The 25,383-nt window shown below is 38.0% G+C and overlaps 7 protein-coding genes across 12 annotated transcripts; 3 read left to right on the top strand and 4 right to left on the bottom strand.

Annotated features, from left to right (window-relative positions):
- Positions 1–132: 132 nt before the first annotated feature.
- Positions 133–2,469, bottom strand: LOC124198253 (dnaJ homolog subfamily C member 3-like). Of its 2 annotated transcripts, XM_046594015.1 has the most exons (10): positions 2,280–2,429; positions 1,891–2,201; positions 1,681–1,824; positions 1,434–1,615; positions 1,197–1,347; positions 926–1,138; positions 710–858; positions 539–654; positions 321–474; positions 133–174 (listed from the first exon to the last, which is right to left on the bottom strand). In XM_046594015.1, exons 1-9 carry the CDS (start codon positions 2,368–2,370, stop codon positions 341–343), a joined length of 1,491 nt encoding a protein of 496 aa, XP_046449971.1. In that variant the 5' UTR covers positions 2,371–2,429; the 3' UTR covers positions 133–174; positions 321–340. The 2 variants fall into 2 exon arrangements, with proteins under 2 accessions (XP_046449971.1, XP_046449972.1); XM_046594016.1 differs by having other exon boundaries at positions 133–474; positions 2,280–2,469.
- Positions 2,453–3,188, top strand: LOC124198258 (mitochondrial import inner membrane translocase subunit TIM14-like). Its single transcript, XM_046594026.1, has 3 exons — positions 2,453–2,587; positions 2,663–2,791; positions 2,878–3,188. The coding sequence occupies exons 1-3, from the start codon at positions 2,585–2,587 to the stop codon at positions 3,094–3,096; spliced, it is 351 nt and encodes a 116-aa protein (XP_046449982.1). The 5' UTR covers positions 2,453–2,584; the 3' UTR covers positions 3,097–3,188.
- A 1,110-nt stretch (positions 3,189–4,298) lies between these two features.
- LOC124198254 (transcription factor Dp-1-like) lies at positions 4,299–7,318 on the bottom strand. 3 transcript variants are annotated; one of them, XM_046594017.1, is made up of 8 exons: positions 7,087–7,318; positions 6,559–6,771; positions 6,384–6,481; positions 6,015–6,316; positions 5,793–5,955; positions 5,502–5,732; positions 5,188–5,439; positions 4,299–5,128 (listed from the first exon to the last, which is right to left on the bottom strand). In XM_046594017.1, exons 2-8 carry the CDS (start codon positions 6,614–6,616, stop codon positions 4,892–4,894), a joined length of 1,341 nt encoding a protein of 446 aa, XP_046449973.1. In that variant the 5' UTR covers positions 6,617–6,771; positions 7,087–7,318; the 3' UTR covers positions 4,299–4,891. The 3 variants fall into 3 exon arrangements, with proteins under 3 accessions (XP_046449973.1, XP_046449975.1, XP_046449976.1); XM_046594019.1 differs by having other exon boundaries at positions 6,559–7,026; positions 7,087–7,308; XM_046594020.1 differs by having other exon boundaries at positions 6,559–6,767; positions 7,087–7,308.
- A 683-nt stretch (positions 7,319–8,001) lies between these two features.
- Positions 8,002–9,665, top strand: LOC124198257 (F-box/SPRY domain-containing protein 1-like). Its single transcript, XM_046594025.1, has 5 exons — positions 8,002–8,201; positions 8,322–8,560; positions 8,631–8,728; positions 8,792–8,923; positions 8,982–9,665. Exons 1-5 carry the CDS (start codon positions 8,098–8,100, stop codon positions 9,165–9,167), a joined length of 759 nt encoding a protein of 252 aa, XP_046449981.1. The 5' UTR covers positions 8,002–8,097; the 3' UTR covers positions 9,168–9,665.
- Positions 9,666–10,478: 813 nt separating this feature from the next.
- On the bottom strand, positions 10,479–18,293 carry LOC124198250 (WD repeat-containing protein 44-like). Its single transcript, XM_046594012.1, has 14 exons — positions 18,103–18,293; positions 17,795–17,993; positions 17,568–17,731; positions 16,898–17,501; positions 16,487–16,830; positions 16,308–16,427; positions 16,095–16,245; positions 15,618–16,013; positions 15,426–15,548; positions 15,228–15,359; positions 14,966–15,127; positions 14,784–14,899; positions 11,071–11,198; positions 10,479–10,983 (listed from the first exon to the last, which is right to left on the bottom strand). The coding sequence occupies exons 1-14, from the start codon at positions 18,168–18,170 to the stop codon at positions 10,673–10,675; spliced, it is 3,018 nt and encodes a 1,005-aa protein (XP_046449968.1). The 5' UTR covers positions 18,171–18,293; the 3' UTR covers positions 10,479–10,672.
- LOC124198256 lies at positions 11,633–14,789 on the top strand. Of its 3 annotated transcripts, none has more exons than XM_046594023.1 (5): positions 11,633–11,757; positions 11,817–12,321; positions 12,385–12,542; positions 12,614–12,724; positions 12,802–13,016. In XM_046594023.1, exons 1-5 carry the CDS (start codon positions 11,755–11,757, stop codon positions 12,913–12,915), a joined length of 891 nt encoding a protein of 296 aa, XP_046449979.1. In that variant the 5' UTR covers positions 11,633–11,754; the 3' UTR covers positions 12,916–13,016. The 3 variants fall into 3 exon arrangements, with proteins under 3 accessions (XP_046449979.1, XP_046449980.1, XP_046449978.1); XM_046594024.1 differs by having other exon boundaries at positions 12,614–12,728; positions 12,802–12,863; XM_046594022.1 differs by lacking the exons at positions 11,633–11,757; positions 11,817–12,321 and adding exons at positions 13,742–13,884; positions 13,959–14,789 and having other exon boundaries at positions 12,515–12,542; positions 12,614–12,728; positions 12,802–13,672.
- Positions 18,294–21,896: 3,603 nt separating the features above from the next.
- Positions 21,897–24,369, bottom strand: LOC124197486. The gene is made up of 8 exons (XM_046592989.1): positions 24,062–24,369; positions 23,756–24,001; positions 23,362–23,694; positions 23,056–23,298; positions 22,734–22,996; positions 22,502–22,676; positions 22,284–22,434; positions 21,897–22,216 (listed from the first exon to the last, which is right to left on the bottom strand). The coding sequence occupies exons 3-7, from the start codon at positions 23,405–23,407 to the stop codon at positions 22,295–22,297; spliced, it is 867 nt and encodes a 288-aa protein (XP_046448945.1). The 5' UTR covers positions 23,408–23,694; positions 23,756–24,001; positions 24,062–24,369; the 3' UTR covers positions 21,897–22,216; positions 22,284–22,294.
- Between the last annotated feature and the right edge of the window lie 1,014 nt (positions 24,370–25,383).

The following is a 25,383-nucleotide window of genomic DNA, read 5'->3' as shown; positions in this document are numbered from 1 at the left end:
TATCTTGGCGAAAAAGACATCAATAGGTCATTTTGGACATTAAACATACGTTTTGATGTACAAACACATGACTGGCGTCGAGGAAACGTTTCTAAATATTAGCACCTCAGATTGAGCCATATTCGGCAAGTATTTGTGACCTGTACCATTATTTAATCAGATACCGGTAATATTCTATGTACAAAATTCACAGGAAGGCCAAATCGATGAAAATTGTTGAAATAAAAAAGAGGAAAAAAAGATAAATGTCAGTGACCCATTCATGACGAGACTTTAAACGATCTTTTGAGACAAAAAAAAGTTAATTTGAAACAACGAACCATGTTATTTTGTTTTTAATTTAATTAAAGTGGAACTTGAATTGGCCGCCATGGAAATTATGGAAACCCCCCTGTTGGAAAGGATTGAAACCTTGGCCTTGTTGGGATTCAGGATCTAATGGGTCCTCGCCATTATCATACTTTTGTCGCTTCTCTGTTAACGAAAATCATGAATTTAGATTAAATAAATAATGGGGGATATGTACGGCAATTTTTACCTGGATCGGTCAAAACCTCTTTAGCTGCGGCAATATCAATGAATTTCTTTTCTGCCTTTTTCCTAGATTCTTCGTCATTCTGGAAGTTGTCTGGATGCCACTGTTGCGCTTGTTTTCTAAAAAACACACAATAAGAAAACTTTCTTTCCAGCATGAAATGTAGCTCATTACCTGTAGGCTTTAACAATTTCTCGTTTGTTGGCGTTCTTTTTCACACCGAGTATTTTATAATAATCACGTTTCTTTGCTTGTTTTTGAAGTTTCTGAACTTTTTGCATTCCTTCCTTTGCTCTATTGAATGATTCTTCGATTTCTAATGCCTAAAGATAAGGTGCTTGATGATTAATCCAAGACATCAATATATCAATATGTTAATTAATAATTTACCTTAGCATAATCTTGTTGAGCCTCGTCGAGCATATCAAGAGCAATGTAATCTTCAGCTCTGTCGCACAATATCCTCGGCTCTGTGTGCCGAGCTAAAGCTGAAGAGCAGAACTCGAGACTTTCCGAGTGTTCACCTAGTTGAAGATGGCAATGGCAAAGTTTATCTTCAGCCAAAAATAATAATTCTGATACGGTGGGATCCACTTTCAGGACCTATATGAATGGTTACATTGTTATTTATTGTGGAATTTAATAATTCAAAGGAAAATACTTTTTTAGCTGAAGTGATGCATCCTTGGTAGTTGTTGTCATTAGAGTTAGTTTGCAGATCCTGCACAAGCTTTGCCACTTTCTTGACTTTCTTGTAATGAGGAAAGCACTCCTTGTGTTCAGGATCAAGTTTCAAACATTCCCTAACTTGGCTGTAGAAAAAATAATTTAAGGTAAGCAACTTGTATCATATTGACAATATTATGCAGAACAAAACAAAAAACACAAGAATAATTACTTTAGAGACTCTTCTGGTTCTCCTAAGCCATAATACAGTTTAGAAAGCTTCATGAAAGCGCCGGTATTATCGGACATCAATTTGGTAGCTGCTTTTAAATCTGAAATAGCCTTTGATGCCTCTCCAATAGCTAGATAACACTCTGAGCGCATCTCTCGCAAACCAATATCCCAAGGGCAAATCTAAAGAAAGAAAATGTTAGCATAGTAGCAAGAAATCATTTGCAAGAAAGTTTATAAAAACATACATCAATAACTTGGGTTAAGAGATCAATGGCATGGTGGTAATCCTTGTCACTGAAAAACATTTGAGCTTGCATGTAACTCTTCTTCAATGATTCAATTGCTATGTAATTTTTGTTGACTTCACTATTTGTTGGTTCCTTTTTAAGCTGTGAAAGATAGACATATAGGAAATATTTTTTAATTAACTTGACCATAATAACATGTATACTTACAACTTTTTCCAACTCAATATGTGCCTCATGCAAACGCCCAAGCTTCATTAGGATATTTCCCTTCTGAGCTCTGGCTTGAATGAAATCTGGTTGGATTTCAAGAACACGATTCAAATCTTCTAATGCAGCTCTTGCTCTTCCCTGGGCAAGATATACAGTAGCTCTTCTGTATAATGTTAAGTAGTTAGAAGGATCTCCTTCTAGAGCTGCATGGAAATGGGTGAGTGCATCTTGGAGTTGGCCCTTAGCCATCATTAATTTACCAAGCTCTAAATGCTTTTCAATTTCCGAGGGATTGGCGTTTCCGTGAACTGTATAATGAAAAATAAATACATAAGACGTTTGAATCACAAGGACAATTTACATGAGTTGAAGAAACCGGCTTGTACCTTCGATGATTCCGATGCTAACGAGACAAATTAAGATTGAATACATTTGTCTTGAATGTGGGCCCCAATCAGCCATTTTTAAAGTTATCATTCTATTTTTTAAACTTAAGAGCTTTAAGAAGCCACAAGGATCACTTCAGACTGATAATAGAATAATCGTCTGTGATGTGGCCCAATCAGAAGACATTACGTGACAAACAAAGCCATCTGTTGTTTAGAATTTCAAGCTCGTGGGTAGATATTGAGTAACAGAGCAGACAACATTACAAAAACGTGACGAAACCTCTTGTCCTCCGAACGAAAAAATGGTAATATTTCAAAGTAAATTTTATTGTGTATAGTGAAACTAAAGTTTTGCTATTAATGTCTACTATGTAATTCAGTCAACAGCGATAGTTGTTGGTCTTGGACTGGCTGCTGTCGGATTTGCTGGTCGCACACTGCTTCGATCTGCTCCCACAATGACGACGAAGTTTAACGAAATACTCAAGCAGTTTCCTATGGATACTGAGGTATTAGATAGAATTAATTGTAAATGTTGATATTTTTCTACTTATGGTAATGTTCTTATTATCATTTTTTCAAATATTTTTTGTAGTCTCTTCTTGGAAGCAAGTACTACAAAGGTGGTTTTGATGCCAAAATGTCCAAAAGAGAAGCATCTTTAATACTTGGTGTATCACCAACAGCCAACAAAATCAGAGTGAAAGAAGCCCATAAAAGAATAATGCTTGCAAATCACCCAGATAGAGGTGGCTCACCATATTTAGCAGCTAAGATAAATGAAGCAAAAGATTTCATGGATAATTTGAAATAAAACATCTTTTGTGCAGGGGAGAACTATAGATTTCATTGTAAATAATCTAACTTTAGTAACATTTGTTCAAATAAAAGAGTCAACAGCTTCAATAATTGTATGTTTTGTATAATCAATTATTATTCATTTAGACAATTTGCAATTTGGAGGATGAATGTAGTTTGTTTGCTGTTCAGGTAAAATTACTATGATTGATTCAGCTAGTATATTTTACAACTTTTTCCAACATACTCATAAAGATGTAGAAAACAAAAATTAAAATATTACATTTCACTAGGAACACATAAAGAGAAACAAAACGGGCCCACGGGGAGATACCAAATGCCCGAGGCTATAAATCGGTACCGTTTGATTTGGCAACATTGTTCCATCTTTTCTTAGCAGTTAACAGACGAAAATACGTTTTTCAACATTATTGTCCTGTCGCTCTTGGATTCTTTCTCCAACTCAAGAGTCTTAAGAATTGTTGAGGAAACACCAATAGTGTTTTCAAATAAGGCTCATTTGTTAATTAACTACAGTCAGTTAAAGTTTATACTTCACGGTGATTAAAATGAAGCCAAATGTAGTTGTTGATGAAATGTTTCCTGAAGGTTAGTAGTCCACCATTCACCATCGTGATTAACATGATGATTACCACAGCCAATATTTTTATGGATTTTTTTTACATACATAGGTGCTGGCAGCTACATGGACCTAGATGAGGTAAGCATTAATCAATTGATTTTAAAAATCTAGTCTAGATGTATAGTAAACTGATTTCCCATTCAAATCATTTGTTAAATATTACAATTCCAAAATATATTCAAACATGTCATCTGAAAATCATTTGATAGCATTACAAAGATCCTAGACAAAGATACAAATTTTTTTGGAAAAACAGCAATTAATTGAACACGATGTTAATAATACCAACTTTTTTCCTTTTATATTCTAATTTAGCTGTTACTTGCCATTTTAAGATATCTAATAAGTTTATATCAATGTTAATTTAGCAATCTGCTGGTCCCTCTGGAATGATTGTTGATTTGACATCAAATGAGAAGGCTGTCCATGGTGATTTTTACAATGGTTTGATAAAATCTCATGTTTACAAAGTATTCAGTAATAAGAAAATTTTTCTTTTCATAGGATTTGTAGACTTGTGTGATGATGATGATCTCTTGTAAGAATGAATAACAACTTAACTGCTACTATTCTTATTCTTTTTTTGTAATGTGTACTCATGAAATGTAAGGTAATACAGTTGTGAAGTTTGCAATAAATACCCATCATAGGGCAAAGTGAAATGGAATAGTTTATAGCCAGCAAAGACTATTGATGCACCCGGACATGCTCGTGTCAACGAGATGGATGAACAAGATATGAACACTAAGAGACGAAAATAACGAACGACATTGTTTTTGTACGACGGTAAACAAAAATGAACGAAGAAAACTGTTATCGACAATGAAACCTCACTTCTACTCGAAAATACATCGACAGGCACTTTTGCAAATATTCATCACCTGAGTTTTCAATGTTTCCAGTTGTCGATGCGGTCTCCTATACCGACAAGAGCTCACTCCGTCATCTTAATAGACACACACACGCGGTTCAGATTCCCACGAAAATCATCGATGGATACTCTCACTTGGCTTAAATTGGCGACATTGAAAAGGAGGTTCTAAGGAAAGGGTAAACACTGAACCGAGAACAAGCGAAGAGAAATGCATCCAATCAGCGAGGACAGCCGCATGTAAAGCGACAGTAGAAATGGACGCAATGAGACAACGCATCAGTAGAACCACACCCTTTAATTGATTTCCACGTCGGAGTTGTCTTCATCGTCATCCACATCGTCATCCTCGGAGTCTGAGAAACCTGTTGAGACCGACGCTGTAGGTGTAACTGCTCGAACACCTTGATTTCCAAAGTGATCTGAGGTTTCCTTAACCACAGGATTGACGTCCTCTGGCCACTGTGGCTCGGCCTGACCGCTAGCCAACTGATCTACATAATGTTCCAACGCTTTTGGAACATAAGACTTGGCCTAAAACGAGAAAAATTTAAAAATTAAGATAAACTTTAAAAATAAAAGAACAAAAATACCTTGGCGAGATTCTCTTCAGTACAAGTGGCCTCGTTAAGCCCAAGGGCCATGCCCATTCGCTTAAGGACTTCAATATCATCATGAATTTCGAAAGTATCATCAAAGGTGAAGAGATACTCCATCTTATCGCTAGATATGGAGCAGTCAATCACTGTTTTCTTGCTAGTATTTACGACCAAAAATGGTAGCTGTATGGTAGAATTACTGGCAGGGCCACCGTGAAGACGCTCATTTTGCTTGTTTCTTTGAACCTAAAGGTAAACAAGACGTGTCAGTAAAATGTTTCTGTTTTACTAGAAAAAACATTAACAACCAAGCTCTTGAAGGCGATCTGCTGAAGGACCAATTCTTGCAATTGTTGCGTCTTTTGCTTAATTCTTTCTAGCCGACGTTGCTTCTCCGCTTCCAGTGCCTGGAATTCTTGCAACGAATTTGTAGGTAAACCAAGCCACTTGATCTCTTTTTTCTCTTTCGATATGATGTTCATGGCCATGAGCACATTCAGTGCATCGTAAACCCGACGCCGAATATTTTTTTGGTCATACTGTCAATAAATTAACATTATTTCACTGATAAAAAGATGAATTTCTAATACGATACTAACTTGGTCAGCAGGTGAAGTGCAACGAGATGGATCAGTGAATTCAGCTACAAGTTCATCAGCAACCTCATTGTATGTTGTAGTACCCTTCTTCTGAACCTTTTCACACACCTTCATCGAGAAATGACGTAATCCTTTGCCTCCTTTGTCTACCTTACGCCGTTTACTATTAAAAATGAGTTTACTCATAAAACTACTCATTTGAAAAATAAAATGAAAAGTTACCTCTCAGAACCATGTTCATGGTCAGGATCTTGCCTTTTTCGTGAACCACTGTGATCAAGAATTGGGGAAATGAAGTTTTTGCCCTGTTGTTGTTGCTGATTTAAGCGTTGAGGAGTGCTCAACACAACAGGCACTACTGGTAACTGTACAGCAGTGTTTTTGTTACTCGGAGTAGATCCATTTCCTGATGATAATGGTATGGCTAGTATCTGTCCAGCTGCCACTTGTCCACGAGGTCCAGGTGCTCTTGTCACTCTGCCAAGTGACTGCAACATCTGAGGTGTGGCAGCCAAAACGGTTCCCTAAACAAATTTTCAGCCAACATTGTTAACATCTTTTACATTTTATTCAAGCACATCCTTGACTTACATTAGATCGCAGAACAGCTCTAACTGCTCCAGAAGCCATGGACACTGGAACACCTTTTCCAGCAGTGGCATGCACCACTTTTATCATTTGTGGCTGACCTGGAATGCAAACAACCATCATTTTATTATCTTGTTGAAAAGAATGAGATAATTTCTTAGTCTAGACTTTGACATACCATTTGCATCTTGGATCCAAATGTTGGTGATGTTTCCAGTTGGGGTTGACTGTGCCATCTCCTTAACCTCTTGTAAATTTATTTATATTATTTAACTGTAAAGAGAAGAGATCAAGGAAGATCCAATGTGCTGACAATGTTTTGTCAAACAAGCATCTTTGGTGGGTGGGACCAAAAGTATGATCAACTGAGCGCCGTTATAATTCGAACTTCCTGTCAAATTACAGATATCATCAAATTTCATATAGAACTATGATAGAATCTAAATAGACTAAAATGGAAATTCCCCGTATTTATTCCTCCAAATGATTTCAGAACACGATGAGCGAAATGGCGCCCAAAACGCCATCACCAGTCGATACCCCACACCGGTAAGTTTTCCCCCTTATTTTAAGATTTTTGCAGACATCTTCACTTAAACTTTCCAAGCTCAATGACAAATAGTATCCTCCTTTATTATCTAATTCACTTTATGAATAAAAAATAAAAATCCCCTCAATCCAAAACAAAAGAGACAATAGGGTTTACCTAAGGTTCTGGGCCAACTTTATACGATCGTCACTAGACACACACTGCTGTAGCATCAGCAGGCAGCTAGGCAAAAATGCACGAGGGGGTGATGATGGCACAGCAGGCCAACGGCTTAGTTTTTATTATATTTTTTTTTTCTTTATTTTTTCGTCCGGGGGGTTTACTGAGTGAGCGTCTTATATGTACGTCATATGAGACTGGGATTCAATTCAATTCTAACTTCTCCATGAGTTCGCTTTCTATCTATCGCAATTTGCAATGAAAAAAAAATCGATACTTTCAACGGGCAGAAATTCGAAATTCAAACAAACTCGTGACCTTGGGTCGTTGGGTGAGAACAAAAATATGAACAAATGATTTTCGATTTTCCTTGCTCGTTTAATTTCTCCTTTTCTCTTTTTCAAATATTCATGTAAAATACTAAGTAGCGCTAAAACATGAAGGAGAAAGAGGAAATTAATTAAGCGCAGGCAAGTGTTCAGCGATTTCGTTATTTTATTTTATTAATTTCTGAAATATATTTTTTTTATTTCGCTCTTTTAAATTGGTCTATTTTTTTAATTTGGCTGTTAATACAGTTATCGTAATAAATGTATCGTAATAACTAAGTGCTAATTTGATTAATTTCATGGGAAAAGCGTTAAATTTTTATTGAAATCGAGCATGAATATGAATGAAATCATAAATCAGAAGGCTAAGTAAAATCAAACGTCGTCTGCTTTTCCGGATACGCGGGAACCATTTCAAACATAAACTAAAATATTATTTTATCTTAAAAACTAGTAAAAAAGTAGTTTGATATTAATATATCGTTTTTTCACAGGTGTAATTCAGTGTTTTATCAAGTTGTTTAGATTCTCATAATTTTTGTTCGGTTTTCTTATTTCAGATCAATTGCTATGGCAATGTGGCAACACCGGTTCTGCCATAGAAGTATTGTCAATTGCAGAAAAAATCGAAAGAAATTTCCTAAATGAATGTTGAAGTGTTTGCGAGCCGGCGTTTAGAATGCACGTGGATATACTACCAGATATTATACTAGGAAATATTTTCTCATATTTGCCGCTGCAGGATTTAAGAAGCAGTTCGTTGGTGTGCAAACGGTGGTACAGGTACAAGTTTTCTTGAAATCAACACCAGTTTGTGACTATTCGCTAGTGATCTACCGTTGCTAACAAAACCAGCGATTGTTTGAAACTTATGTTCTCCTTGCACATTATTATTTGAATCAGTATACTGAATGATGAGGACAATGATGTCTGGAGACTGCACTGCATACGAAAACTGGCAGAAGAAGTCCTGAGCTCAGACCTCCTATCTTCCGCTCCTACCTACAAAACAAAATTAAAAGCATTTCACCATGCTTGGAACCCAGAAGACTGCTCTAGAAACATTTATATCAAACCCAATGGTTTTACCATACACAGAAACCCTGTTGCACAGAGTACAGATGCTGTGAGAGGTAAAATTGGTGAGTACTAAATATTGTAGATGCCTGTTGCAAGTGTACATATTAATCCATTCAACTAATGTTTGTGCAGGATTCAGTCAAGGTAGGCATGCCTGGGAAGTGATGTGGGAAGGTCCTCTTGGAACAGTTGCAGTTGTTGGAATTGCAACTAAAGAAGCAACTCTCCAGGTATAATTGTGTTAAAATTTGAATATTTTATCTAAAAATAATTGTCAAAATCCATGTTCACAGACACATGGATACATAGCTTTACTAGGATCAGATGACCAAAGTTGGGGTTGGAATTTGGTTGATAATCATTTACTTCATAATGGAGATTCCCAAGGCAATTACCCAATGCTGAACAATGCACCTAAATACCAAGTGATTGAGTCTAACCAATGAATGAGTTGAATCAACCTAACCTAAAGTTTTGTTGCAGGTTGGGGAGCGGATACGAGTCATTCTTGACTGTGATGACAATACATTAGCTTTCGAAAGAAACTATGAATTCCTCGGAGTGGCGTTTAGGGGCTTACCAGAGAAGCTCTTATACCCTTCGGTGTCGGCAGTCTATGGGCACACAGAAGTCTCAATGGTCTACCTGGGTCCTCCCTTGGATGGCTAACTGTCGCCTGTCCCCCTCTCCTAAACAGAAAATTTCTTTGTGTGAATCAATTTCTACAGGCAAATGCGTTTTGCCAACCAAGAAAGGATGTTGTTGTAAAAGAATCCCAAAATTCAGTGTACAAAGGTTGCGTTGGGAATACCGCTCTGACTTAAAACATTCCCGTATTTTCCCATTCTTCATTTATTTATTATTTTTTTTTTTTTCATGATTTCCCTGGTGTGTGTCAGATTATTGTAGTGTGTTACAATTCAAATTTCGTGTGGTTGTGTTTTCACGTTCAACCGAAAACCAACAAATGGTTAATCGTCCGGTCTGACTGCTACTTGCGAAATAGATTTGTATAACTTAAAATTTCCCTGTGTATGTTTGTATGACTTGGGACTGGTGATGATGCTAAAGAATAACTGAACCTCTTACTGCCCAAAGTTTGGCGTTTTGAATAAAAAAATCTAATTCGTGTTTAATTACTCGAATAAATGAAAAATGACTTGTCTACACTGCCTTTATTTAATTTTATAAATAAGCATTATTCAAACACTTAAAGGTGTTAACCAATGAGTAAGGAATCAGGTTTTCTAAGTACTCCTACATTTACCATCGTATACGAATGGATTCGATCGTTTAGGTTTTTTCTAGCCTCATTACTACTTCATGTGTGATTTTTTCTCTTCTAACGCTTCTAACTGAGAAATGTACTGATGGGCACTTGGATCCTAGATTTCTAGCAACATATTGGTCAAAAACTGTCTTGAAGGTCAAACAAAAAAGTTTGTTTAACTGTATTTCCATTACGCTCATCAAATCGAACGACGATCGAGTAAAGGCTTTAATGGTTTTTCGCATGTTGAATTAATCAAAGCGCAAAAGCAATATCATTCCAAAAATAGGTCAAAATCAAAGAAAGTTTCGTCCCCTCTTTTATGGTTTATTGTGTACGTTGACCTTCATCAACCTCATAAAGCGAAGTGTAAGTGTCATGTACCACCGGAATTTTCAGTTCTATTCGATTCACAAGCAAAGACAGCTGGTCATTTCCTCCCCATTTTCAATTTCTATTTGTACATCGCCTTAGGGGTTCCAAACCCTAAGGTAGGTGGATTGGATATTCTATTGTGTGACCAACAAAACACGTTTTCCGTCGATTTACTTTCGACCAAAAAAAAAAAAAAATCCTTGTGACGGGAATTCTGTTGCGCTGCCCAATGGCAATCCGCAAGAAAGGACAACATTGAATGCCTCTACCATCTAGCGTCAAAAATGAAGAGCGGTTCAAACAGGAAGAGTTTTCTGAATTAAATAATCACGCACTCGATAATCGGAGGCGTGTATTCATTGCCATAAATGAATGGGCATGCTAAATTATTATATAGTTTCTTTGGGTTGCGCGATAATTTCATAATTTCCAAACTGAACCATATTTATCTGTTGTCGTCACGTCGACTGAGAAGAACGACTACATTGTCGATTGAAATTTTCCAAGCCGTTCGACTATTTTTCTCTTTTTAGGACATTGCAGAAACGGGCAAAGAACTATGCTTCGGTTTGACTCGATTGACGAACACTTTAATGCAGCCGTTGAAATCCGCGCTGACAAGAACGTAGCCGTTGCCGGAAGAGGCTCCTCCTTCCACATTTGAGTTTGGTTTCGCTCCATCGGCTGTCGCCGATCCCGCTAATCGCCGACCCATCAACGCATCTCCTGATAACGAGGAAGCTTTTTCCTCTTCCTTCTCTCTTCGATGTCGCTCCATTTGCTCAATCAGTGAATGCGAATCAGGTGCGAAAACGGCCGATGTCACCACTGCATTGTGCGCTGTCGTAAATAGATGCAGAAAAGTCGATTATTCAATTTGAAAGAGAATTAATTTACAAGAAAATGGTAGTGATTAGGTAATAGTACCTTTGATGGCTTCCCAATAATCGTTGCGATCTCGACGAGCCGAAGAGAATTTGGCGTAATCATGATGTGTCTTCCACATGTAAATGTACTGATTCTCTGAACCGCTAATGATGTACTTGCCATCGTGACTAAAATTCAATTACAACATAGAAAATGATTAAATTCATTTCATTTCGGAAAATAAAAAGAAAAGAAAAGAAACTGAAGCGTAATTTAGGGCTCATTTTGTCCAGTGTGTCTAGGATGTCATAATTTATTAAAAATCTTTACGGACCCCCCCCCCCCCTTCGAATTGACGATTTATGACGTCATACGCACTAGTCAATAGGGATGCATACCAAAGAATGTTATACAATCATAGTCCATAGACGGATAGACCTACGGTGTAATGTAACATTCTAGAGAAAGTAAAATCCGCTGAAAATAATTTATCATTAGCGTGTCGTCCGGCTTAAACCATGGGCTTAGAGAGACCATGGGTATGGAGAGACTCCATAGTCCATACCCCTGGAGAAACGAACTTAGCGGTACGAATTAAAATGAAAGAATTTGGCAACGTTGACACATATTTCAGCGTTCCGTGTCACGACTGTTTGATAAGAAAACTAGAGAAGATAAGCTACAGCGATTGAAAGTGAGATAACTATTAACTGTGGAATAGATGAGTTTTTTTTAACTATAGAAATGTTATGCTAATTTATTCAAGTCTTGGTAATTAATTAAACTTTTGGATCATTCAACAATAGGAGCCATCTGGACCAAGTACTTCCACGCCGAGCGTGGAATCTCCGCCTCAGTATTTGTACCACTACACAAACTACGACAACCTCAGGAAAATTCTCAAGGACGGCAAAGTTATACAGTCCAATGCCAAAACGGCTTATGTTAACGGATCGGGTGTTTATTTGACTTCACTGGCACCGGAGTCTGGTCGAAATCGTATTTGGTGGAACAACAAAGGCGGCCGATCAAATTTTAGCGAGATATTTTTGGAGTTGCATCCGGAGGCCATACGCATTGAATGTTATTTAAAGTTTGATACAGATCGTCTGAGATCAAACGTCAAATTTCTCAAAGACACCGAACAACGAGGTCGGGATGTGTGGAAATTGGAAGAAGACATTCTCCTACAAGGGCCTGATACGTGGTACACATTTGGATTTATTGACGAACGAGGGCGGATTATGGCTAAACTCAATCAGATGCACGGGAAAGATGGATGGAAGCATTCTATCAAAGAATTGGAAATAGGTAAATTCCGACAAATCTCTCAATTTTATTCGCAATACAATCTACTACGTATGTCTTTGAAAGACTCTGCCCAAGAAACGGCGAACGGTTATTATTCCGCAATCGCTAATTCCATTATTCGGATGGAATTGAAAGATGGTACCTATCATGAAGACATTGGAACTGGCTATGCAGAAGGTCTATCATCTATGGCTACCATTCTAAAAATCCAAGCCAAAGAAGTAATGTTCACTTTTTCGTTTAAATGTAACATATTAAGAAGAAAGTAAAGATTTGGGTTTCTTTCGAGTAGAATGCCATTGTAGATGGTTTAAAACGCGCAGCGCAATATTTTGGTTTTGCGGAAGATTTTGGAGGAACACCTCGTACTCCACTGAAGAAATACGAGGGCACTCCACAAAAGGTAGGTAAAAAACTAGAATCAAATTACATGAAATTCGCGAACGTTAATTTATCATTCAACTGGTGACTAACAAATAGGAAACTCCTACGATGATCAATAATTCACACCAATCGGCTAGCGGTGAAACCAAAAATGCCAGGAAAAAAATAAAATTATGTTTTGATATAAATTCGGCGGATGACGAATCATAACTATTATCAAGACTATTATGAACCCATGGGTGCAAAATTTTATAATTATATGTAGCTTTTCCATTGACATAAAGTACACGGAGATTATATTTTGCCTTAAATGTTATACCGGCTTCCAAGCTGATTACAAAATGACAAAAGAAGACACATGCGAAGCCTTCTATACAGTAGCTGTAAACTAATAAACCATAATTCCGGAGAAAAAAAAGAAACAGCAGATGTTTGGCCCGCATATGCAACGGGGCTGAAGGAGGAATTCACTTCCAAGCAAAATATAATTCCTTCCTAAAAAATAAGCCTGCCTTTTTCTCCTCGTTGTCTTATACAGTTTCCTCGTGTGAATGTCGGACATAGCAATTTTGAAGTCCCGGTTGAAACACTCGCCGCACCCAAAATCGAATAACAGGATTTTTTTTCTGTTTTATTCCTTACTAACTCATCATCTTTAACGAAATCCGAAAGAAAGAAGCAGTTTGACGTTGACTAGCGAATGTCGTACACGTGAAATCTATCGCAGAGAATCGAAAATTTCACACGGGTGCATATCTTTATTTTAGCGCAACGTTTGTTTTAATCAGTTGGCTAAACTATCATGTTACAAAGTCTCACTCGGCTGGTGAATTTGTTCTTCGCTTTTTGTTGTGTGTCTTTTTCTTTTCCACGAAAATGGAAACGTTACACTTCTGCTATTCTAATGACGGGTTTCTTCATAATGTTATTCAGCCGCTCGGAGAGATTTGACACAGTTTACTTGAACGTAAGAAAATTCTGATGTTAACTTAACTATTACCGGTAGAAAGATTAACAAAATCATATTTGTTTGCAGATCGAAGACGACCTTATCTATCAACAGATCAACACTATTAAAGAACCATTTTCTCGTCAATTGGTTTCGCTCAAGGCCGGGATTACTATCCACGTTGGCATGATACTCTTGTTCATCGGTAATGACCCTCACGCTTCGGCAAAGTAAGTTCCCATTACGAATTTTAATAAAAATCAATTTTTCTTTACTTTTAAGGTCGTTTTCTTTTATTCGCTAGTGCCAAAGACACGATCATGTGGCTACTGATTTACAGTTCTGCTCCAGTCCATTTCCACATTTTGAGCGATAGTAGTAGCATCGATATGGTGGACACTATCATGTCGCGTGTAGAACATCAAGCCCGTTCTCGCTTTGCTTACACCGTAGAAACAGTGGATAACGTGTTCGATCAGTTGCTGGACCATTTAAAAACCAATGTTCCACACCTCAAATTCGACATGGTGAAGGACCACATAGTGACCCAGATGTTGCCTCTGATTTTGCCATGGCACTACCACCACCTCAATCGCTTAATATTCGTCAGCAACCACATCAAGTTTCGAAACGATATAGTCGAGTTGTACGAATACTTTGACCGGTTTGAGGCACAACAAGCGATTGGATTGACGTTGGTTCAAGGAGCAAAATTCGCAGCGGCTTTTTCTGTTCATCGACACCTGCAAACCAATTCAAATTTGGGACTCTCACCACCACGCGGCTGGCCAGGTTTCAACACAGAGTTGATGCTTCTCAATCTCAAAGAGATGCGCCAATCCAGCTTGCTCAAACGCTATCTCGACTTGGAAAACCAATTTCCTTTACTGGCGAAATATGATTTTAAAAGCCGCCAAGTACTACCCCAGATGGACGAGTGGTTGACATTGGTTGGTGTGGAAAAACCCGAATTGTTCTTCACGCTACCCTGCCAGTGGAACGTGCAACAGATCATGGATTCCGACGCTTTCGAACATTGCCGCATCGACATTAAAGCCATGGCATTTAACTCTTGATAATGATTTTACCTTTGCCCCGAAACGAAAATGAATGATAAAGAATGTCTTACCTAAAGCAGGCGCGGATTTGACTTGAATTATTCACGTATCCCTTGTATTTGCACGAGAGATTTAAATCACGGAGGTCGTAGAGTCGGATGCGACTATCGTTAGAAGTCACTAGAATCTACGAGAATGTGGAGATAACGATGAGTCAAAAAGAGGTAATCAATTGATAAGCACTCCAAGTTACCTTATCTTCGTTGGGTAGAGATTCAATGCCAGTAATTTTACGCCCTTTGGAATTGCGTCCGCGGGTCGACCTGACGTGGATTTGCGTATAGTACTTCAGGTGTTCTGTGGTGTAGAAAACGCATCGACCGTCGTACGAACCAACAACTGCGAATTTGCCGTTCTGTAAAATACATGAGATAAATTACAAAAAAGTATTAAAACAAAATAGTAATAAAAATAAATGAACAAAAAAGTAGAAAAAGAAAAACATGATATGGGACCTGGCAAAAATTAGCGGCAGTTATTAGTTTGTGCTGTCCATCCAACTCATTCCATAGGGCCACTTTTTTGTCTGGAATATTCCACAAGCGAAGTTTACCATCCAAAGAACCACTTAGAAAATAGCGGTCATCCTGTAAACGGTAGCAATAGGAATAATTAACATTGTACCTTTCAACAAATCTTAAGTAAAATTTTACTCTCGGATGAAAGGCGATCGCTGTAACAAAATCGATATGTTGGAAGCAGCATAGGCACTCTTTTCGAGATATGTGCCAAAGTCGAACTGTCTTATCCATCGACGACGACAAAATGAAATAATTCTTCAGAAATTCGGAAAAAATTAGTTGTGTAATTGTAGATAATAAATGTACAAACGTTATCGAAGCTACCTTGGACCATGAAACGTCAAGGAGATCAGAAGTGTGAGCAACGTAAGTGCAGAAAGGCCGCTCAACGAAAGGTGAACGTGGATCTGACTCCTTTTCTGCTATTATGGCAGCAACCGGATCTTCAACTGAATGCTGTGACACCAAAGACTCTTGCGATGGAGTCGGTGACGATTTACTGTCGGCATTACAGCGAGATCGCATGTCCTGGAAATGATTGAAGGCTGTCTTTAGTACCCAAATTCGAAGAATACGGTCTTGGCCGGCTGTAGCCAACAGGCGTCCACAGGGTGAGAACTTCATGCACCAGATGGGACCCAAATGTTCGCCATGCATTTCTTGGACGCACTGTAGGGTGTCAAATTCATAAGGCCCCTTGTGACTGGAAGAAGCTTTCATCTATAAAAATAAACACGAAATGAATGAATGAAAAACACATCACAAAATGGTTCCCATGCCGTAAAGCAAAATGTAGTTTACTTTGACATGCTGTTCTCCACCAGTTAATTCGTCAGGGATGTCTATCATCTCCTCTTTTTGGCGTCCGGGCAAAGACACTTCTTGAGCCATCATTTTTGCTCTTCCTACTGTACGGCGAACTTTAGATCCCAAAAATTTCTTTAGCTGTGATCTACAAAAAAAAAAAGTACCCATAAAAAACTGAGAGGTGAAGGTATTCTTACAAATAGTTACGTTTTTTTGCGAAGAGAAATCGAATCCCCGTCGGACACATTGTCCAGTTGAGTGTTATACGTTTTCTTTGAGTCAACACTTTCGTTGTCGGATTCTTTATCTTTTTCAAGACTCGAATTGCTTCAAAATAATTTGTAATGTAAAAATTTAATTGGGATAGATGATAATTATTAATGTACCTGATGTACTCCGAGGTTAACCTCATGATATGTAATGACAGCGGGTTGAGGCACTGGGGCAACTTGTCTTCGGCAATACTCAAAGGAATCTGCTCTCCAGTATCGAGGTTTAGAACCGTCACCTGTTCTAGAATTTCCATGTCACTAAGAGGTTTACCCGAGTCTGTCCGGGTTCGGACGAACATATTGAGCGTTTGAATTCCACTTGCTTCTTCCTCACAATTGGGATCAGCACTAACTTTCTCTACTTTGACATCATCGTCCCCTGTTAAACTTCGCTCAGGGGTTTTACTCATTGTGTCGGTCATGGAACTCCGCCTTTCGGCTCTGGTGCATTCCTCGTCCTAACAGTTCAAAGAGTTTTAGATTGAAGGATGGGCTTGACGGCGGATTGACGTAAATTTTTATTACCTGAGGCTTGATAACATAATTCCCCTTGGTGGCTGACATTAAATCAAGAGAAAACTCAAATCCTTTTGAAAACGGGTGGTGTGGAGTTTTTTTGCTTGGTTCCAGTACAATGGGAGGTGGGGCAGATGACGACAACATTGGAGCTGATACGGAAGCGGGAATAGCCACGGGAATAGGAGCTTTTGGCGTTAGAGAAGGAGCAGGGTCTTGCAGAGGTGGAAGCACCGAAGGTATTGCTGGAGGAGGAGGAGTAGGGGCTTGAATTTTATTCCGCCTCCGTCGTGGAGGAGCGACTGGTTCAAAAAGAACCCGCGGTGTTCCACCTACTTCACTAGTCGAAGAAGCAAAAGGAGGTACGTCCGTCTGAATGGAAGCTTTGGCGCTAGCGACAACGTCTGGCTCATGGCAATTAACAACAACGGGCAAAGGAGTCATCGGAGTTTCTGCCGTCGAAGTTGGTGTCCTTACCTCAGGAGTAGTGGCACGACTAATATTTTCCTTACTTCCTGATCTTGAAGCCAGCTTGATTTCCCCACCTAAAACACGACCAACTCGACCAAGAGATACTGTGCTCTGCATGCTCATGGTCTCATGATCAATGAATCTGTAAAAGATGGAGGAAGGATTGAGTGAAAAATGAGAACCTCATTTTCCTTTGCTGCAAGCTTACTTGAATGGGTGTGATGGTTTACTAACTGCATAGAGTCCTTCAACTGATGATGGATGGCTGCCTGGTGGAGATGCATTGGGATTGCCTTCATCATCATCTGTCAGCATTCGTTTTCTCAATTCTTCCAGCTTTTTTCTTCGTTTCTCAATAGCCCCAAAACCAGACTATACTCAGATTTAAATGTTTAATTAGTACCACACATAAAACATGCAAATTGTGAAACTTACAGGAGAATCTAAGCCTTCCAATGCTACTGGTCTTTGACATACACTTGATTCTTTAGTAATTTCTTTTACTTTCTCAGCTGAGAAATCTAATATTGGATGAACTTGCTGGAGAGAATTACTGTTGGAAGTTTTTACTTCTTCATCAGGAGCCTTGCTCGTCACAGTAGGTAAGAAAAATGTAGTCACTTCCATAGCTGACCTGAGAGAAAGTGAAGACGATTATTTTCTCTACAATTATTAATAATATATTTTGTGGTTTTTCGCCTCAAACTAAACAGAGGCTGCACTAGATAACAAACAATTTATACTTTTCCTCTGCAACGACGGTAACGTCTTGTTCATCGAGGTCATAAAATTCTTCTGAATCACTTGACATTCTGGAAAACGTGATCAAACTTTTAAATAAAATTTATAATTAATAGTTGGGGTCACTAAAACGCCCTTGTTGTGTTTTTTCCTACAGACATCTTCCAATTTTTCCTCAATTGGTTCTTCAACGTAGTTGGATTTGAAAATGACAGATGGCGTCTGTTCTGACGTCATTTGATGATGTGATACATTTTTCCGTCCCCGACACATTCATGTCCTTGGTTAATTCCAGATTATGATGTGCAAATGCACGCATAAATAATAGTGAGTAGAAAAAATGAAACCTTCAAATCACGTCATCACGCAGAGGAAAAATAAAAGCGTTTAAATGTCGCTCTAAATGAGCGTTTCGATATTTATCAATACAATATTTTTCGCGCGTTCGCGTCCCTCACATTAACTCAATTTGCCATTGGATTTAATTGCAAATGTGTAATTATAGAGGTGTAAGACAAATGTTGTTTGATGGCTTCGCGAGCCTTAGTGATGGCGGAAGAAGTGGGGAAAATATGAGCTGCGACGTGATTAAAAAAGAGAGAAAATAGAAACGAAAAGAAGTCAGTGCACGGATAAAAAGGATCACCCGGAAAAAAAGAAGGGAGTAGGGCTCTATCTCGGAAGACTTAAAGGTGTATAAATCCGTTATCGCCAATGCACAATTACAGACAGACAGAAGTGTGTAACTCGCCTTTGGTTTCTAACCCAGTAGTGCTAATAAAAACGTCAAACCGCCGGAATAGATGATATCATTAGAATTCTATTATTTGACAATTTTCTCAATGAGAAGGGAGGGGGGGGGAGAGCAATAGATATTGGTGCAAACTTCTGCTGTGCCTATATTTCGCTATATTCCCGCCGGAGTACGCGCGCTATTTTGTTTTGGTGTAAGAATAACTTTGATGACAACAAAATCCATATATTGAAAGAGATATTACAACAGTTATTATCCTTTAATGGTTTCCAAGTATATGTAATTCTCTCATTAAAATTATATTATGGCCAACAGAGCCAGACAGAAAGAGTAGAGAAACGTAAATATTTTCATTCTCTTTTTATTATAGAGGAATCAAGTACGTATAGGCCTACTACTGTAGATGTTGCAATGAGAAGAGGGAATTTTCATTATTAATCTCACTTTATTTTAACACCCTACTGTCAGTACACCAGTTTTTAAAAACATCAATATGGGCTTATTTTAATGTTCAAGTTCAACAAATTTTCTTCGCAACCAAAAGATATGCAAGTTAGTACTTAGTAGATAATTATGGAAAATATATCTTAATTCCTTTCTTAATCTACAACTTATTTTCTCCGTTGTTTAAGCACAACGTGCTTGGCCAACTCACCGGTAGAGGAAGGCGAATGGCCGTATACATTTCCCGGTTCGTGATGATTAACCACGCTTGTTAGAGTCGGTACGACGGGACGACTCTCCAGCTCCAGCGATGCACTTGAAAATGTCGATGAGACTTATTGAGATGTCGGGATGGACGGACCTGCTTCATTCAATCCACTTTTTCTATTTGAGATGTAAATGGCGTATAACTCTCCTTTCTCTTGCGCATCTTCTTCTTTTCGCCCCTGAGAATGTTCTTGAGGCCTTGCTGACCTTCTTCGCAACTTTTTCGCTAACCTTGGGGGGTGGGGGATACTAAAAAAGAAATAGGCCTACTAATGAGGGTCGCTTGTCTGATGAATTAATACTACATACGGATGCTGTTTAGTCTTTTCTTGTGTGTTTGAGCTTGTCACTTGTCAGCAGATCTGTCAAAAAACACAAGAAAAGACTAAACAGCATCCCAGGCTTGGACTTTCTTTAATTTTAATTGGTAAACTAAGCTGAATTATACATTTAAAATTACTCTATAAAAAGCAGAATGTTCTAAACAACGATAATCCTGAACATTTCTAAGATTAGATAAGTAATTCTATGCTTAAATAATAAAAAACCCGCTTTCTACTATCCCCACAACGTTAAAAGGACTCGTTGGCGCACGATCCTAATTTTGCGGTTGTGCAACTCAGCATCCCGAACTTGTCTATTGAAAATTTCTCGTTTTTGAGAAAAAATTTTGTTTTTTAAGATTTCTAAACATAAAATGGGTTTTTCGTGCGTAATATTTACATGGTTGCAAAGAAAATAGAATTTCGCACCAAATGGATATACCAGTTTTGTTAGTTTTCCGTCATTTTATGCACAAAAACTAACATTAAGAAGAGTGTCCCAGGCAACCCCGTGTAAAAAGTGATTTTTATAAACGAAGTCACTTCATTCATAACATTCCCGATTATGCATTTTACAAGATAAATTAAATTAAAAAAAAAAATTAAATAAATGCCTTTAATCCCTACTAGCACAAGTCTTCCATAGGACGTCTGACATAGGACGTCGATAGAACGTCCGGCCATCCAAACTAGGTCCGTCCGTTTTCCGGCAGCTGCGGACATCCTTCTAACAGACGATTTTGATCCTCTGTTTTTGATGTCCTAGTAGGAATATCCATCAGATGGTCAGCTTGTACCATATTTTGGATGTTTCATTAATCGTTCGTTGGAACGCCAATCTGCTAGCACGCTTACATCTCATCAACGTACCCCAGCTATCCATATTGGACGATTGGATATACATTTGGGGCATCCATGGTACGTTGAATGTCTATCCTAATGTCACATCATTCTACGTAAACTTTTTACGTTTATAGGATATCCAAATGGACAAGATGTGGACGCGTTTGAAATATTACCCTGGCCACATTTGGATGTAGATTATACACTCTTTGTACATGTTTTGGACTATCCACCCTACATACAATTGAGCCGAAATATGTAGGGGAGACTGGAGTAAAACGGGACGGTTTTCGTTTGCCCCCTATATCTCCCCAACTAATCATTTAATTTCTTAAAATTTTTTTTTATGTATTCCCTATTGTAATGAACCCCCCATATTTTTTCAATAATTTTGTAATAAACCATTTCCCCATAAAAGACCTTTAAAGTTTACTCAGATTTATGGGTGGAGCCTATTTTTTGGGGTAAGTGAGGACACTGGGGTGGGTGGTAAGGAACGTCCTCCGTTTTCGCCTTAAAATTCATTAATAAAATATAAAAAAATTTAAAAAGTGTTCCACTGCATAGACTCTTTGAGTTTATAAATGTTTCAATTTGATTATTTTGTTAATGAACCTTTTCTCTTATGTAACAAAATTCCTTATGGAGCAGTAGGATATCCTGCGTTGCCAGGTCAGGAAATCAAGCCTCTTTTAAATGCTGTACGCTGATTGGTCCGTAACTGTCCCATTTTAGGCAAAAACAGCTGTCCCGATTTCCCGATTATGACTCTTTTTTAAAAAGTTCATACTGTCTAAATGAATTGATATAAAATTCTAATTTTTGTTTTAAACGATCAAGAAATGAATCAGCTTCATTTCCATATTAAATTTACATGCCATTAGCGTTTATTTCTTTCTATAAACATAAAATGGCGGAGACAAAAATTTCTAAAAAAAAAACCGTTTTTTAGTTTTTTCAATAACTCATGCAGTTATTGACAAAAATCAACCAAATTTCATGCCAAAGTAGATTATACAGATTTACATAACATACTAAATAATTTTAAAGTTTTATTAACATCTACTATTTTTCCCTCCACTGTCCCTTTTGACCCGGTGTCCCGTTTTACTCCAGTCTCCCCTACAGCCGGAATACATTTAAATTAAATAAAGTTGGCCATGAATTAAATGTAATACTCTTTGTATTTTCCACTTACAATTATAGCGATAAGTGTAAGACAATTCCAGATTATTTAGTGTGTTGAGACGGGTTTGATGGAAACAAGGAAGGTCAACCACACAAATGAAAAAACGGACAAAGAACAACAAAAGAATCAACAATTCTTCGATTGAACTGGCAATTAATACACGAGAAAACAAACTAACAGGTATTTTTTCATGAATATCCTGTTGTGGATGTGTTTTTCTTCTGAAGTCGCAGTTTTGTCTTGATTCGAAAATTTGGTTTACCATTCAAGCTGATTCTCTTGAATGGCGTTCAGAACTATAAGGGTAAACAAACACACGATAAAGGTTAGAATTTAAAGAAGAAATTATCAAATCTGGCACACCTTGTGTTTATTCAACGTGGATCGTCTTCTTGAGCAACGACAGCAGCGGCGTTCTGTTTCCTTTGTTTCCCAGGCGCGTGCTTTACTGCAAGTTTCGTAAAATTTGTCAATTCGTTTTTGTCCGAACTGGAAAACTTATCCAGAACGGCTTCTGAAAAATACAATTTTGTGTTGTAAATATTACGAACTAGAGTAGAAATAACTAACAAAATACTCACTGAATACTGCAGCAGTAACCATGGAATTTTCTAGGCCATACTTTTGATCAGTTCCCTTACGCTTTGCGCCTTTCCAATTGCAACTTGCTTTAGCATTTACGCTAAGAATTGCGTCCCAGGCTCGATTGACAAAATTAGCCGCTCCATTTCCACCAATACGACTGACCATCAATACCTGCATAACGTAATAAAATGAAATCCAAGTTACACGATATAGATAGCAATTCCTCACAAATTCTTTGAAAGAAGCTTGGTCCAACAGCTTAATCTCCAACAATCTTAGCGATTCAATATCTTTAACAGGAAGTCCGTCGAATTCCATCGTTGGCAATGCGATTGAAGATTCTCCTTTCTCAATCGCGATACTAATTACTTGTAAAGCTTTTGAAAGTTTCTCAATCCCTTGAGAAATTTGGGCTAAGGACTTAAAAACTGAAAATTCAAAAGATTCCTGCTCGGGGTGCCGATGTCGTTTCTTCGTTTGTTGCGTAGACTCTTTAAAATAACAACGATAAATTATAAATTCTACAATGTATGGTGGTTAAATCTTTTACCCAGACTAGGAAGATTTCTTCGAGGCAGAGATGAAACTGTATCAGGAATGTTGCTTTGAAGATTTTGAGTCAATAAAGGAGTCTCGGGAACAGTGTTCACAACACGACCGATTTCAGTTAAGTATCTGTTCTCTGAAATCCTGGATTGTTGCTGATAACCATTGCTGTGATAGTTCACACTAGAAGTTCCAGGCTGTGGAGAGTTCCAATAATCTAATGGGGCCCTTGTAGAGTATTGGTCATCTGGAAAAAGTACAATTATTTAGTCAAGATACCGAGAACTAATAAAAGAAGAGAAATAATTACTCTGAAAAGTTTCGTTTGATACTGCAGTGTGTGTTTGCTGCTGCATGGCACTATTATGTGCCCATGTATCAGAAGTTGGGTAGAACTGCTGTTGAGAACGCGGTGGAGCGTGATAATTTTCACGATGATAACTACTTTATCGTTCTCCGTTGGATACATGTTCCATAATAAAAGATTGCTGACGAGGTGTAGGCATTATTGCTGGTTAGTCCGATTGATTGATTGAAGCTGTTGGTTGCTGGCTGCTTCTTACATCATTGACAGTAAGAGGAACAGTAAACACCTGTCTATCAGGTGCCGTAGCAGATTTTGGGGGTACCTAACATGTGGCATCTAAATGAAACAAAAATACATTTAAGATTACATATGAAACATTTTGAGAGAATGCACATACTTTTTTCAGCACATAAGCCAGCTGGGACAGCAGGTTGAACATCATCGTCACCATCTTCTAAATCAGAATCACTACTTTCTGAGTCTTCTGCTGATTCATCTGCGCTCAATTGTCTTGTAGGTTTCCTCTTTTTGCGTTTGGGTCTACCCTCCTCATTCACAGCAGCAGATGCCTCATGTTGAGAATCTGTAGTATCGATGTCAGAATTAGCTGCAGCCAACTTGTTTCTAGCTTCTGTGTAGGTATCTGAAATAAAACGGATTCTTTATTTCACATTGAGAAACTAAATGTATAGATTTTAGTTACCAAACGTTGACTTGATGGTTGATGGATATGTTTTCCAATTTTTTCCAACGGGGGATCTTCTCATGACATAAGGCAGGGAATTCTTGGAATTAGGGTAGAAGCAGATTCCATCTGACACCCAAATATCCGGTACAACTGCCAATTGTACTTGTTTCACTTTCTTGTTCAGAATCACGACATCCACGTCTAAATTTACGATGTGAAACTTGTTTTGCTTGCTTCCCTGTTTAAAAAGTGAGACAGGTATTGATAAATATACAAGAATACATACACGGCATATTCTAATAATTACTTACACTACTTAGAGTTTGAGAATCCGTCATTCGAAATATATAGTGCAATCAAGAATGGTATTAACTTGCCTCCATCGTCACCAACAAATGTTACACCAGCATTGAGGATAGAGTTGATTGGTAATACTACTTCTATAGAATAATAATGTGGTGTATATTGATATCCTAATATATTTCTGTTTAATGTTACTAGGTGATGAAAATGTACTCGCAGCTGAAGTTGTCAACAGCGATACTACATCAAGCAAGAATGTCAACACTGATGAACACTTACATCTTCCTCTAGCAAGGGTTGGGGCAACATCAATAAGCAATGAGTTTAATGGTAACACACCGTAAACTGTAATCACAATCCTTATTCATTTATGTTTATTCCCAGGCCATCCCAATTTTCTTGAAGATGACAGTCAGGCTTCAGGTGCTTCAGGTTATACAACAGATGACCAACATTTCATGAACTATGAAAATCTTGACTGGGGGGAACTTTTGGAGGACGATGATTCTTACCAAAAATCTGTTAGTGAATCATCCATCCCAGATAACGTCAATGATTGGCTGGTCAATTTAAATGATGAGAACATTGATGTTTCTCATGAAGAAGCTGTGAGACGGAGTCTTGCTGAATGGGTACTGGATTGCAACATACCAAGAGCTCATGTCTCGAACCTATTGAAGCGTTTAAACAGAGAAGCTGGTCTGGCGTATCTTCTCTTGGACTCAAGAACACTGCTCAAGTCACTGAGATCCAGAATTCAATGCAGAGTTGTTGAGCCTGGTCCCTACTTCAATTTTGGCATAGCTTCGACTCTTGCTGTTGTTTTGGCTCTTTTGAACTCAAAGAACATTCCAAATGTTTTGCAATTTATATGGAGTATCGATGGGCTCCCTTTAGTTAAAGGTAGTGGGGACAGTTTTTGGCTCATTCTGGGGAAGTTATACAACGTAGAATATGCCGAACTAATTGTAGTTGGAGTATTTTGTGGCATCAAGAAACCGAACTGCATCAACGATTTTTTGCTAGAATTTGTG

Source organism: Daphnia pulex, chromosome 7 (assembly GCF_021134715.1).
Source record: "Daphnia pulex isolate KAP4 chromosome 7, ASM2113471v1".
Taxonomy (NCBI): domain Eukaryota; kingdom Metazoa; phylum Arthropoda; class Branchiopoda; order Diplostraca; family Daphniidae; genus Daphnia; species Daphnia pulex.
The sequence above is the reverse complement of the archived record's forward strand: the minus strand, read 5'-3'. Positions and strand labels throughout refer to the sequence as shown.

Bases quoted from the DNA above. Each gene is read 5' to 3' on its own strand.
- LOC124198253 (XM_046594016.1), bottom strand. From the start codon at position 2,370: ATGATAACTTTAAAAATGGCTGATTGGGGCCCACATTCAAGACAAATG. The intron at 2,202-2,279 runs GTACAAGCCGGT...TTCATTATACAG, and splicing joins TAGCATCGGAATCATCGAAG to TTCACGGAAACGCCAATCCC. The intron at 1,139-1,196 runs GTATTTTCCTTT...CCATTCATATAG, and splicing joins GCATCACTTCAGCTAAAAAA to GTCCTGAAAGTGGATCCCAC.
- LOC124198258 (XM_046594026.1), top strand. The intron at 2,792-2,877 runs GTATTAGATAGA...TATTTTTTGTAG, and splicing joins AGTTTCCTATGGATACTGAG to TCTCTTCTTGGAAGCAAGTA.
- LOC124198254 (XM_046594017.1), bottom strand. From the start codon at position 6,616: ATGGCACAGTCAACCCCAACTGGAAACATCACCAACATTTGGATCCAA. The intron at 6,482-6,558 runs GTATGTCAAAGT...TTTGCATTCCAG, and splicing joins TTGGATCCAAGATGCAAATG to GTCAGCCACAAATGATAAAA. The intron at 5,440-5,501 runs GTTGTTAATGTT...GTTTACCTTTAG, and splicing joins AGATCGCCTTCAAGAGCTTG to GTTCAAAGAAACAAGCAAAA.
- LOC124198257 (XM_046594025.1), top strand. From the start codon at position 8,098: ATGCACGTGGATATACTACCAGATATTATACTAGGAAATATTTTCTCA. The intron at 8,561-8,630 runs GTGAGTACTAAA...ATGTTTGTGCAG, and splicing joins TGCTGTGAGAGGTAAAATTG to GATTCAGTCAAGGTAGGCAT. The intron at 8,924-8,981 runs GTGATTGAGTCT...GTTTTGTTGCAG, and splicing joins ACAATGCACCTAAATACCAA to GTTGGGGAGCGGATACGAGT.
- LOC124198256 (XM_046594022.1), top strand. From the start codon at position 13,508: ATGTTACAAAGTCTCACTCGGCTGGTGAATTTGTTCTTCGCTTTTTGT. The intron at 13,673-13,741 runs GTAAGAAAATTC...ATTTGTTTGCAG, and splicing joins TTGACACAGTTTACTTGAAC to ATCGAAGACGACCTTATCTA. The intron at 13,885-13,958 runs GTAAGTTCCCAT...TTTATTCGCTAG, and splicing joins GACCCTCACGCTTCGGCAAA to TGCCAAAGACACGATCATGT.
- LOC124198250 (XM_046594012.1), bottom strand. From the start codon at position 18,170: ATGTCAAGTGATTCAGAAGAATTTTATGACCTCGATGAACAAGACGTT. The intron at 16,428-16,486 runs GTACATTAATAA...ATTATTTTGAAG, and splicing joins TTAACCTCGGAGTACATCAG to CAATTCGAGTCTTGAAAAAG. The intron at 10,984-11,070 runs GTACTATTACCT...TATTTACGACAG, and splicing joins TTATTGGGAAGCCATCAAAG to CGCACAATGCAGTGGTGACA.
- LOC124197486 (XM_046592989.1), bottom strand. From the start codon at position 23,407: ATGCAGCAGCAAACACACACTGCAGTATCAAACGAAACTTTTCAGA. The intron at 23,299-23,361 runs GTAATTATTTCT...TACTTTTTCCAG, and splicing joins ATCAAACGAAACTTTTCAGA to ATGACCAATACTCTACAAGG. The intron at 22,997-23,055 runs GTAAAAGATTTA...GTTATTTTAAAG, and splicing joins AAGAAATCTTCCTAGTCTGG to AGTCTACGCAACAAACGAAG.